The sequence below is a fragment of the Epinephelus lanceolatus genome, chromosome 8 (genome assembly GCF_041903045.1).
Source record: "Epinephelus lanceolatus isolate andai-2023 chromosome 8, ASM4190304v1, whole genome shotgun sequence".
NCBI classification, from domain to species: Eukaryota; Metazoa; Chordata; class Actinopteri; order Perciformes; family Serranidae; genus Epinephelus; species Epinephelus lanceolatus.
Window position 1 is genome coordinate 39,772,223 of NC_135741.1, and position 14,312 is coordinate 39,786,534.

General features: G+C 41.8%; 1 protein-coding gene across 1 annotated transcript in view; it reads right to left on the reverse strand.

Annotated features, from left to right (window-relative positions):
* ntsr1 (neurotensin receptor 1 (high affinity)) overlaps nucleotides 1-12,418 on the reverse strand; it is a 109,762-nt gene extending 97,344 nt beyond the window's left edge. Inside the window, exon 1 of the mRNA XM_033630227.2 lies at nucleotides 11,656-12,418. Coding sequence (XP_033486118.1) covers nucleotides 11,656-12,324 — 669 coding nt within the window. The 5' untranslated portion in view covers nucleotides 12,325-12,418. The remainder of the gene's footprint in view (nucleotides 1-11,655) is intronic.
* Between the last annotated feature and the right edge of the window lie 1,894 nt (nucleotides 12,419-14,312).

Here is a 14,312-nt window from a genome sequence, read left to right on the forward strand (position 1 = left end):
TCCAAGTCATAGTCGTGTCCGTTCCAATGTCTGTTACCGTGTAATCCACCTGTGAGTCATCTTCCACCCCTGCTCTCGCTGACTCTTGGGGTATTTTTCCTATGTTGGCTGTAGCTAATTTTGGTTGTAATAAGGCTGCTAGGCCTCACCACTGCTACCATGGGTTGCTAACCCATGCCAGCACTGTTGGGGTCTTTTCCCTCCTGTCAGCTGTCTTTCCAAGCGGTCACATGGTCTTTCCCTTGTTGTCAGCTGCCCTATTCACAGCAGTCACTAGCTGGGCTAGTTTTGAATTCAAATAAACACAAGAAGTTTGTGCTCTAAACAACAAAAAAAAAGGATCAGCACTCAGTGAATAACCTCCTAAGCCCTACGATAAGCTATTATGGCAAGGCTTAACTATACAGACCAGTGAGCAGTGATAACTAACATGTCTTTGGGGTCATCGGGTGGGAACCTCCTTTCACCGGTGTTTCGTCTAGTTGGTCCCACGACACCTCCAGGAGGCTAGACAGTGATCTCTGGCATCCCAGAGACACTCCCCTAATGCCAGGTCTCACTGCTCCCCACACTAACCGAACGACCTCCTTTACCTTACCTATACTACCACAGAGGAGGTAGACCCAGGGAAGGAAGCCTTGTTAGGCGATCACACTCCCCCGCCGGGTTAGGCTGTACAGTCTACCTCCCCAAGACGAGCCCTCACAACAATGACACCTCCAGGAGGCTAGACAGTGATCTCAGCCCAAACAGCACTGCCACCTTCAACCAAACCCAGGCTCCGTTTATGCGAGCTCCAGGCAGAAGCAATGCTGATACTACCTTTACTAGCACATTCACCATACTCTATTTCACACGCTACATAGCATAACTACAATGTAAGCTAAAGTTAAAGGAGATAAATGAACTCACAGGATCAGCAAACACACTCACTTTGCAGCATGGTCTCAAACAAAATGGATTCAAATAGGCCACTCCCACACTTAAATAACCTTCCTCTTCCTGGATTTCCTCCTTACTTACACATGGCTTTCTCAGCCCAAACAACACTGCCATCTTCAACCAAACCCAGGCTCCACACATGCGAGCTCCAGGCAGAAGCAATGCTGATACTAGCTTTCCTGTCACATTCACCATACTCTATTTCACACACTACATAGTATAACTACAACTAATAACTTACTTATTCCTAGTTACCTTCATTTGAAAGTAATACGTTACTTTACAATAATACTCTGTGTAGAGTAATTACTTACTTATTACACTACTTTTGCATTACTTTCACCAAAATGAGCTCAGAAGAACTAATGTTCATTTGAAATGGATGGGGGTCATGTTGTTCCACAGCAGCTGATCAAAGCACAGAAGCTCCAGTTTATTACAGTTCATTTCAAATCCAGTGCTGCAGGCCTGACCCATTCATGCATTCACCTACAGTGGTTACCACTTTGTATTAAAATGAAAAAAGAAGAAAGATAAATAACAATTAAATAGCCTAGACTGTTACAAATAAATGAATATCCTTGGACGCAGGGAGGGTCAGGCAGAGGATCAGTCTGAGTCTGATCAATTATGAGATAAAGCTAAATATTTGTGGGCCTCTGATATGAAACACAATAAACAAATATTGAGGTTAGCACAACGAACCAAATTACATATGAATCACTCACTATGACGAGCGCAAATTAATACACCAGAGCTGGATGACCCCACCTGCTGGTTCCCAGTGTGCCGGTCAGCTACAACAGCAGTGGAAAGAGAGTTGTTTATAAGAACAGGATGGTGTGCCAGTGTTGCTCTGCACATCCAACATATACAAACATTACTAAGGCAGGATGTGCTGATCATCAGGACAAGGAAAAAACAAACCGGAGGCCAGATCCTTGTCTGCGCTGCTTTCAGGCAGCCTTAGGACGCAAGAGCAGAACGAGACATGTTGTAGACGTTGCAGGTGTATTAATGGAAACACCGTGAACATGATAACGCACAGTGCACCATGACCCAGATGTTCCGATAATGGGACTCTTCTAAAATGTAGTCTGTGATGCCATGACAGGACACAACAACATTCGGAGATGTTAAATGAAAAAGAAAAACAAAAAACATTTTATTTTGGATGGTAATGTGTTGCGTGACATTATAAATGTAATAACATTACCCAAAATCCTGTTGGGTTGTTATTAGTTCATTACTGCTGAATCATGATATATTACTGTAAACCGTTACTCTGGTAACACGTTACCCCCAACACTGGTCTTGAACAGTGGTCTGCAGATTGGCAGGCATTTTGCACAGGTGTCACGCCATCCACCATCCCCTCCGCCTCCCAGTGACTAAGTCAGATCATGTGCAACATCACTTTAAAAACATTGATAAGGTATGTTTAAATGTAGAAATGTGACGCATCTGTAGTTTGCAGAAATGTACAATGCCAACATTTTCTTCTGGCATCTGGGACTGTGATGTAGTGTTCTTAATAGTTGGTGTATGGTTATTGTGTGTGTGTGTGTGTGTGTGTGTGTGTGTGTGTGTGTGTGTGTGTGGCCACGTTTTAGCCACTTCTTAATTTAGCCAATACTTTGGTTTATGATCAAATACTTGTTAAACAGACTACATTGTTGGCTCATATATATAAATGTTGTTTATATTGCTTGTGAATGTGCCATTAGTTGACCCATGCAAAGACACTGTGAGTCTACGGCAAGGAAAGAAATTTGTAAACCACAATGACAGCAACATTTTAACCTTTAAGAAAATAAATAAAAACATTATCTGAATGAATCAGTGGGTTTTGCAGCTCTAACTCACCCTGCTGCATAAACAACATGACCTAGTACAAGCCAAGCAGAGACCCCAGAACAGCAGGAGAGCACTCAGTGCAACAACAGCAAACAAGCTCCCAGGTACACAGGCCAAGGTAAGTGCACACACCGGCACCAGGCTAAACGAACAGCATGTTAAATATAAATGTACTGGAAATATCTGTGCTTACTGTCTAACTGCAGTGAGTTAACTTCACTACATGTTTGCCCACATCCTGCTGAAGAAATTAAAAACAAATCCTCTCTTGCTTTTAAGTTTTTTTAGTCTCTCTCTCATTCACACTCTCTCTTCCTCCCTCATTCACTCCTCCTGTGTCAGTATACACACAGTTAAGACATGTATAGCTGTAGCCACTTTCTGTGGCTTTAGGACATGCCCGCTACAAAACTTGCCCACTTCCAGCAAAAGACAAACCCGCCAACAGCGGCAGCTTTTTGAACCTTGTTAAAATGCAACGTGAATATGAGACCAAACATGGCAATAATCCACTTTATTCATTTACTTTATTCATTATACTAAACACGACGTATCATGTGAAACATGGAAGTAGCTACATGCCCATTTGCCACTTAGCACAATCATTATTGCATGCCGACAGCGTCATTAACAGGCGGCTCGCTCAGTGTGTGACGTGCACTTGTAGATAAAATATAGGCCTATATTAATGAAGGTTCATTAGTACGGTTTTGTATTTCTCTGTAATGTAGCACAGTGTTAATAATGTTACTTATACTATACCTTGAACTCAAACCATTGTGTTGCCCAGACCAAAAAATTTAATTTAATCATCAAATTAATATCAAACATGCGGGCGATTAATCGACTAATGGCCCTAAATGACAACTATTTCGTCCTGCTTAGCTGAGCTGTAACATTAGGTGGCTCAGTGGTGCTAGGTGAGCTAGCAGTAGATTCATGTTTCCTTCTGTGTGGTGATACGGTTGGCGGGTGTAGTTCGGTAGAATGAAAATAGTTCCTCTGTGAAACTGCTCACAACAAGGCTGTGGAGTAGGGATGGGAATCGAGAACCGGTTCCTGTTAAGAACCATTTCCAACTGGTTCAATTCATCGACATCATTAGCCTTTATGCTTAACGATTCCCTTATCGATTCTTTTTGTTACGCCGAATCTTTACGTCGATGACGCACGTCACTCTCATCAGTCAGCAGCACATTCAACAACAAAGAAGACGTAATGGCGGAGAGACAGAAGCAGTTGAAAGCTTGGCTTCACTTCACCAAAAAAGACTCATGACATTCACTCATCACAACAGCATGACGTGCAATTTATGCAGCACTGTAATTACATGCAAGAGTGGAAACACCACCAATGCTACAGTGATTTGTTTTCCACTACAGGGCTCTACGAGCATTTTAACGTTACTCGCATTTGCGACTAAAATAGTTTTGTGCGAGCAAAATAAATAATTCAGCAGGCTGTGCCGGTACAGATTTCAACGAAAGGCGAATCCTGTCGGTTGCAGGTTGAACAGGGGTCACAGACACAGACACAGACAGGAATACGTATTCCCGTCAAATACGGCAGCCATAGTGCTCCGTGGCGCAAGATAATGGCTTACTGGCGACCGAGAAGCCCAGCTCCAGGTCCAATAATTTCCTCTTTGTCAGTGTCATGACTGCCCAAAAGTACCTGAACAGCCAAGCCATGGCGGCACACAGGTATGTGGCGTGTCAGAGGGGAAACGAGCCGTTCACATTTCCACAAACCTCACCGCACTTCTTAACTTATCAGAGGAGGAGGGTGGCTGGTTGATTTTTATTTTATTTATTTTTTTATTTTATTTTGATCCCCCCCTATGTTAATCACTTATTGATGCTGTTTTTGAAGTAGGAATAAGTCAATAAGTAATTTATTCCATTGAAATATCATTGATGTATTATAGAAAAGTGATTTATCTTTTTATAAATGACAAAAGGCACATCTGCCTCATTTTTGCCGTGGTATTGTGATACTACTCAGAACTGTGATACTTTCACTGGTATCGTACCGTGGGTCCCAATTTTGGTACCGTGTCAACACTAACAGATTCTGTCACGTTATTTGATGTAGATGAAAACAAATGCTGTACAAATATTCTTTCATTTGTTCCATTTTAGATGATAGCAGTGGACCAATTTCATATTTTTGTTTACTTACTTACTTAGCACTTATCTCTTGTTTAGAATAAAAACTCAATATAATTTATGTTGTTGACACCAAAAACCTGTAAGGTCTACTTTTTCGACACAGAAAATTCACAGGAGGAATTGATAAGGGAATCGATAAAGAATCGGATCGATAAGCAGAATCGATAATGGCATTGATATTAATAAAATCCTATCAATTCCCATCCCTACTGTGGAGTATCTTGAGTATAGGTCATGCTTTCTAAAGAGACATTGCTGTTGAGTTTATCAAGCATAGTTTTTGGTGCTTAGAGCACCACAAATTGAGTACCATCTAGTTCCATTATATACTAGTGAAGACAGACATCTCTATGTCTGATATCTCCAACACTCAACACCTCACACAAAAACAATCTAGATTGATAAATAGTACAAGAGGTTAGAGGGGTTAACTTTCCCTTTAAGGTTTAAGAAATGCACCAGAAGAGCAGCTGGTGTGTGTGTGTTTACAGTGCAGCCAAACAACCGTATAGGTTTGGCTTCGGCTATAGCAATTACATGACCTGCCCACCATGCCTACATGATGAGCCCCCTTCCCCTCTTGGTCTGGAAGCAAACCTTGAAGGAAATCTTATAAACTATGTATATATGTGTGTGCTACCATAAAATGGTAACATTTGAGAACCTGCCTTTTGAGGTTTGAGGAACTTTAAATTGTTTTCAGATGTTGTGCATTGGGCTGTTTATAAGAGTAGAGTTTTACTCACAGCACTACTGTTGAATTTTAAGCCTGTTGGCTAAATGCAGGGGGGACTGAACTCTTAACCCAGCAGTGCACGCTCCTCCTATTAATCTACACAGGATCAGGCCCCCCTGCTTCTGCCCACTTGCTCTCTGACCTCCTCATCTTTCCCTTTTGCTTAAGTTCTCCCTCTCTCTCTCTCACACTCACACTCACACACACACAAACACACACACTCTCTCTCTCTCTCTCTCTCTCTCTCCCCCCAGTGTCACTCACTGTTGTCAGAACATGCAGAGTGTTTGGGGACAATCCATAGCAGCAGGACACCTACTGAACCATCATATACTGCATCTTTCATATACATAAACAGCACAGTATATTCACAAGCACACACATTCTTACAGTATTATGGGAGCAATTTGATCGTTTGCCTACTTGCCAGTGTACGTCACATATTATGTCCCGAGACTCAGCTGCCCCTACTTATTTATTGTTCTGCTTTTTACATCAAGTGGAAAAAATAACACAAAGTCTTAAGTGATTTCTATAGGCTAGGACCTCCTGTGTGGGAAAATATTTCTTCGCTGAGACAGAGTATTTGCTGGAGCCTGGCTCTCGAATGCCAATAGCCTCGATGAAAGCATCCGAAGATAACAATTGTTAGCCTTGGCACTGCTACAGTTAGTTACTGTCATGCAGGAATGATGAATAGGGAAGACAAAAAAGCAGACTAAAGACGAGACACAGAAGGACAAACAAAACACAAGACAAACGGATGAGCGTAGGAAAACAGGAGAGATTGAAGCCAGACACAGCAGACACTGCAGCAGATGAAAGTGATGATGGAGATTGAGATGATTACACAAAAGCCGAAGACAGACATGAGATACACTTTGCTGATGTCACCTTTCCTTTTGCATCATACCAAGTGTCTGTAAATATACACCGGGGTGACAAAGCACCTCACCTAATCATTTCCAATTCTCTCACAACCCAAATCACACTTGAGCTTCTGAGTGAATACCAAATATGCTCACTGTAAACAAAGTAAGGCAGATTGGCCTCATCATTTATATGACCTACAACCTGCAAGACACAACCATTTGTCTTAGGGAGCAGTGGGGACAGACTTGAGAAATGACCTTTTTTGTTTAGAGGGGGCTGCTGTGCTCTGAGTATAAAGATGTGTGTGCGTCTCTCCCTCTCTCTCTCTTTGGTTCTTTCACACACACTAGCTTATAACTCACAGCCTCTTTACAATAAAGAGAACCTTTAATGCTCCTTTCAGATTCATACTTGAACTTGAATCTAATGTTCAGAAGACACTTTGTTTTCCTCATACTGTCTGTGCTGGAACACCTGTATTCACCCTCTGTCTGAGAAAGCTCCATTTAAGCGCCTGTCTCTTTACGCCCCCAGGTCCAGGTCTTCAGCATCTCAGTGTCTCTGTGTCATTACTGAGGCTGAGGAATGACTGTAACAGAGAATAGCACCACTTTCTACATTCTACCAAGCATTTTTAAAATCACTAGTTCAAACACAACTAGACTTGTTCCAGTGGGAAAATGCTCCAGCAAAAATAAAGCAAAAATTAACAATATCTACAACCAAAATTACATTTCCTTGACATTAGCATGTAGCTACATGTAGAAGTGTACTTGCAGCCACGGAGTGACTGTTCATAGTGGCTCTTTTTCCTGTTGAAAATCACCAATAAAAGCTTCTATACACAACTGGACATGTTCCCGCAGGAATATAATCTGAAATCAGGGATATATTAACAGCATTGGCAACCAAGATTACATTTTGCTGAAGTTAGCATGTAGCTACATGTAGCAGTGTATTTGCAACTGGGGAATGACTGTGTATAGCCACTTCTTCTCCCATGGAAAATCACCAGTTAAATCTTCCAAGCACGACTGGACATGTTCCAGCAGGAATATAGGGTGAAATCAGCGAGAAATTAGCAACATCAGCAACAAATTCTCAATTCTCATTTCATAGCTAAACAGTACACTAAAATATGCTTCTAGAAATGCTGGGACGAGAAAAAGGCAATGTAGTTACAGAGTCTTGATATTAAATCAGCGATGCCTAGTTAGACAGTTCGACCGCAGTTCACAAGCAGTGATTGACAGCTGTGTTAGAGACTCCTATGCTTTGATTGGTTGTTTTCATTCTCATAGAGTATGGCCATTAGTAGTGCTACAAGGCAATAGAGTAGACATAAGTATTAAAGGAGCTTTATGTAAGAAATCTAAAGCAAATAGTCGTAAAATCCTCCTAATATGTCACAGAGACTAAGGAATAATGTTCATATAACATACTGATCTCACCGACAACAATAGTACAGCCAGAATATTCGCATTCGCATAAAAAAATGTTTACGGTCTGCAAATCATGTTTATGTTTTGAATTTGTGTTTTGGCCTGTTGCGCCACCCACTGCCGTCTACCAGTCACGCAATCAGTAGAGTCTCAGCATCAGTTACAGTTACGACTGAGCTACAATGGCTGACGGTGCGACTAAACCCAAACCCAGGGAATCGCCGTGTTGTTTACAAATACTTCAGATAGAAAACCAGCAGAGTTTAGCTATATATCACATTTTTCACGTCACTTTATCACCGTGTAGACTAATCTGATGTTTAAGTCTATAAACACAATGATTGAACAAATGTTACTATTTCTGTGTGCGCGTTTTGTAGGCTAATTAATAACATGGTTATCGTATATTAGCTGGCCTAACCGTTAGCTGTTAACGTTAGCTGTTAGCGGTGTCTGTAATAACCATAGACTGTATAAAAATAAGGTAATGACTCAATAAACAGTTTGTGAATAAAATATTTTTTCCAGCGGATATCTTAGTTACAACATGATTGAGCTAGCAAAGCAATTTTGTGTTGCTATGTGTGGTATTTATTCAGTTATGGGAAATCACGATGTCTAGAAAGCATCAGTGGCTGCAGCTGACAGGGACGGTTAGCAAAGCTAACATCAGGACGTCATCTGTTAAAAGCCTCCCGTTGTCGGATACAACATGAAACTACTCCAGTTAGCTCAATCATGTTGTAACTAAGGCATCCGCTAGAATTTTTTTTTTTTTTTCACGTTGACGAGGCGGCATTTTGGGTGGAGTTGTCGTTATGAACGCGGAGCTTGCTGTTTCTGTAGGTACACATTTCCTTGGGACACCTGCACATCTTGGCCACGCCCCCTCCATTGTGATTGGCCAAAGCACAGCATCATTCAAACTCAAAGCCCCGCTCCACTCCGGAGCCCTCCGCAACAGATACGCAGGACTTCTATTTTTGCCGGACGCCGGAGCACAACGCAGCAATTCAGCACAGAACAGCAACCTCAAATCTGTAAGGGAGGGGGGTTGGACACGACTCGCGGCAGTATTTTGAATTTGAGTGCAGTAACCGTTTTGGCCACATTCTTACATACAGCGCCTTTAAGGTTCATTCTCACTGTGGGACGGATTTGCGGAATATTTGCGCAGTGCTTTTCCACGTTCAAACCATACATACAGGCGCTGTAAGGACGCGGTGCGGAATTTGTTGTTTTGTTCCAATTCCGCGCAGTGTGAACGGGTGTGGGTGAACATGGACGAGAGTAGCAGCAGCAGCAAGCTAGCAAGCTAACGTTTAACAAGCATCAACATCAACTTTCTTTAGCACTTACCGCTCTCACCGTAGCCGCCAAGCTGGTCAGTGGACTGCCAGACGTTGTCCTTTAATTCATTGTTCATAAAATCATTGCATCTTTAATCAAAAAGGACAGGGTGCTATGAAACGAGGTTTATCAACCCTTCTCCCATACTGTCCTGCCCGACTGGATTTCGGACTCTCCCAGGTCTGCACGACTATAAACACCGGCAAATTCCGCGGGGGGGTAAAAGTCTGGGCGCAAACTTTTTTCACTGCACGAAAGTTCCGCCCCAGTGTGCAAACTTCCATAAGAACCCATGAAATCATCGTTTATATTTTTAATATTTTTAATAATCCATGCGGATATTTGCCCTTGGTGAGAATGGACTTTTAGGGGTGGGAATCATCAGAGGATCCATAATACGATATTATCATGATACTTAGGTCACGAAACAATACTATTGCAATTTTAAATATGTTGTGATATCCTGAGTATTGCAGTAAAATATATTGCAATTTATTTCCTTTTTCCAACTGTAAATTATGTGCTCAAAGGAAAACTTTGTCAACATCTATTTAATCTATTAAGATAAAGTTTTCAGTCTTTTCATCTCACTTCAGCCATTTTTGGCAGCATTAAAATGTATGAATGATTATATGATTCTAGTAGGCTACCTACAGTTCAATTTGTATTTGTAAAATGAATAGGTTATATAATAAAAAAAATCGATACTTGACACTGTGTGATGATAGGATATTGTCAAACAAAAATATTGCGATACTATAGTGTATCAATTTTTCCCACACCCCTAATTAATGTTTGGTTTTTTTTCTTAACAGATTATCTGTCTCCTAAACTTCTAAGTGAATATAGTAGCAGTTTCTGCAAATATGACAAAAGTTGTTTCTTATAAAAGTTACCAACTACAACTTTAAAACATCCAGATTTCAAAAACATAAATACCTGCTTTCAAAAAACACTTTCCTGAAGGGATTCTCAAAATCCTCGTAGACTTCTCTCACCAAAAACTGAAAAAAAAATCATATAGTTTGCTACACAATAAAAACATTTTTTGAACCCGTTTCTCAAATTGCAACAAATGCAACTGTTTTTTTTTTCTCTATGATAACATAAGTCCTTGCTTTATTTTTTTAAAAATAACAACAGGCTAATAACTTAATTTGTACAGCACATTTCTGAATAAAGGTACAGAATGTTCTGAGAAACCCATGACGCACAGTAACAAGATGGCACAGTAAAAACTGAAACCAGATAAATGCAATACAGTAATTAATAAAATATAATCAAGCACATATAAAATCATATTTACCGATCCAAGACATTTTAAAGAGGTTTGATTCTGCTTAACAGAAAATTGGATTTTTTTATTTATTTATTTATTTTAATTTTTTTTTTTTTAGGATTCCAGAAATACCTCTAGAACAGCGCTAACTGCTGTGAATGATCCTCTGGGGTTTTCAATAGTTTATCATCATCATGAGAGGCTGACCAACAGCCCCACGCATATTGTAAGGAAAAAAGAAAGAAACACGTTCCCACAATTGAGAAGCGGGTCTTTTTTGCTTGAAAAACGTCTTGATGGTTGATCCGTATCAATCATTAAATGCATTAATCACCAATCATTTCAGCTCTACATGCACAACACAGAAAATGCACCACCAGGATCTGAGCCAACAGGACAGACACACCTGTAGCACCCTTCATGCAGCTTTATGTTTGATTACTAGTAGCTGTGTATGCTGGCAACAAATAAATATATTTATTTTTCAGATATTAAGAACTGGTGGCCTGATAATTTCCCTATATGTCCAGCATAACGTTTGATTCATTTTGCAGAAATAAGCATCATATTGTTTCTGTTGGCGAGAGTCAACATTAATTTGTTAATTTCCTAGCAGAAATTGTTGGAATAACTGGCAATTGTGTGGCCAGATTATTTTTGATAAACTGAATTAAAGCATGAAGTATCTTAAAACAGATGATTTCCTGCGTATGCTATGCCATCGTTTCTTTTTGTAATTTCCAGAGAAAATGAAAAGATATCAGTGCGCACAAAGTGGAGTTTTGAGACACATTCGGGCGTAAAACCATGCGCTGTGGAACACATGTATGTACACTGTAAAGCAAGTAACAAGGAACACCTCATGTTCTAAATGTGGCTGGGGACAACAGAGAGATATTTATATCCCCCCTTAAATTTATCCCGGTGTGTAAAGCGTAACTGTGGATACATCTGCGCGCAAAACCAACATACAAACCAGCGACAAGACAGCTCTCCGACACCCACCTGAAGCACGGTCTTGATGGTGACGGGAGAGACGATAGCGGTGCATATCTTCTCGCCTTGACGCGACTCTTGGCCCATAACGAAGAGCATCGGCGCAGCGAGCGCGAAGGACGCGATCCACATGGCACTGATGAGCTTCTTGGTGCGGCTGCGAGACATGATGCTCTTGGCTTTGAACGGGTGGCAGATGGCCATGTAGCGCTCCACGCTCAGGCTGGCGATGTTGAGCGCTGTGGCGTAGGAGCAGCTGTCCCGGAGGAAGTAGTAACCCCTGCACACGGCGTCCCCGAACACCCATGGGTGGTGGAACCAGATGAAGTTGTAGAGCTCGATGGGCATGGAGAGGACGAGGATCAGCAGGTCGGAGACGGCGAGGCTGGCCAGGTGGTAGTGCACGGTGCTCTGGAGGTTCTGCAGGGTCTTTTTGGTCAGCAGGGTGTACAGGGTGATGGAGTTTCCCAAAGAGCCCACAGCGAACAGAGCAGCGTAGATGACAGTGACGACCACCCTGGAGTAAACGTCCGTGTTAACTTCCAAGTCTTCCTCCTCCGTCTTAGAAGCGGCGGTGGCGTTTTCAAATGGAAACAGTGAGTTATTCCCAAAAAGTCTCTGCGCCAGCGCACCAAAGCCGGCAAAGTTGTGCCCTGGGAGCGTAAAGTTTAAATTCATTACGCCTCTATATGTGAAAACATGGAAACACAAAGTATGGTTGTTAAAACTGAGTGGGCATTTGTTGATTTTCACTTCTAGGAGTAAAACGGATTCAGCCGCAGAAAGTCAGAGGAGAGCAGCTTTTATATTCGGCACGACAGGAGGCGTGCTCCCTATTGGATCTGCTGCGATGACGCACAGCCATTCACTGAGTGGAGTTCATGTTTCACCTTGGAAACCAAAAATAACGCGAAGGACCAACAAATCGAAAATCATTTAATTTCAAGTACACTCCTTGAGAGGCAGTTTTTGAATTTGGTTTTGTATGTAGCCATCCTTGACACCGATAACTCTGGCGTTGTCTCACTGTGTGTGTGCATCACTTGCTCCTTTCCTCCCTCCTCTCTCACTGAGACACAGAGAGGAGCGCAAAGAAATAATGTTTGGCAACAGCTGGAGACCCCTCACAGTACATCAGATTGTGTTGGAGGCTGCAGTTAAGATTGTGTCTTCAGTGCTAATGATGCAGTCTCAGTGTGGAGAAATATTATCAGTGAAAGGGCAGAGAGGAAATGTGCCTATAATGGTGACTTCCCAACAGCTGCCACTGCTGGGACCAATGTAGCAAAGCAAGTCCTCCCTTCTCTCTCTCTGACACGCCCGCGCGCGCACGCACGCACACACACACACACACACACACACATACACATAGCATCGCTTTACACAATGGTTAACACCCAGTGGAACATCAAAATACGTTAATGTTCTTTTACACGAGTCCTTTCAGTTTTTTAAGTGGGCACTTCTCTGCCTTGGAGCTCACTGTTAATGGTGTGTTGCGTGCACACATTAAAGGTCCAGTGTGTAGGATTTAAGGGGACGCATTAGCAGAAATGGTTACATTATAAGTATGTTTTCTTTTGTGTATATACACCTGGAAAAAAGGGTATCATTGTGAAATGAAAACATTACCCCAAGATTAAGCCTTTTAAATCTACATACAACAGAGAGCAGGTCCTCCTTTATTGATATCGCCATGCTGCACCTTCATGTTTCTACAGTAGCCTAGAACAGACAAACTAAGCTTTGGCTCTACATAGGGCATTTTGCGTTTTTGCCTTGGTCACCATAAGCAGCCCGCTGCAACAAGCAGTGTCAGAAAAAAAAGGTTTTTTAAATCATTAAACTTATTTATTCAGTGTTTTGACCAGTTTAAATCACCAGGTCCATTTGTTTTGAAGAAGAGACCTGTGCAGATAATCTTAAGCTTGACGCACCAAGCGAACAGTTGGCCGTTTGTGAGCATCCGTCGCGGTAGTCAGTGTGGTGTGTCCCGCAACGTTGCCCCTTGTCTATTTTTTCCCCTTTTTTTTGGCTTATTCAGCATCTTGAATCAGTATCTGTGATGACGGAGCCCATCTGTGAATGACATCACTCTGAGTGGCATTTCAATCAGGAGAGACAGAAAACTTAAGAAAAGATAATATTTAATACAGAATATGAGTGTACAGATTAACAGATGATTTGTGCTGATTAAGATTTAACAGAAGTCTTTGGCACTTGGACACCAGAGGGAGATATTTTGTGATTGAGGGACATCTGAGCAGCAGCAGGATAAATCCCCCCATGGAGTCCAGACACTGGTGCTGGTGGTGGCTGATGACTCAGAGGCTGCTGACTGCTGAGACTTATGAGACTGATGAATCCATGAAGACTATGGTGATGGGGAGGTGGAGGGCACCCGCGACTACAGCAAGGAAGAACTACAGCAGAGAAAGAACCATATTTAAAATGAGGAGCAGTTAGATGATAGGCTGACAGAGAAGGTGTGTTAATGTGCTATTGGTTGATTGTGAATCAACTCAAAAACAGCTCATGTCTCAGTTGACAGACCCACACAATGACACCTAGAGATAGAGAGTGAGCATGCGTGCAAGGAGTGAATGGCAGGGTGAGAAACGTAGACTGTAAAAAATAATGTAGAACTTTAAGCCTTAATAACATTT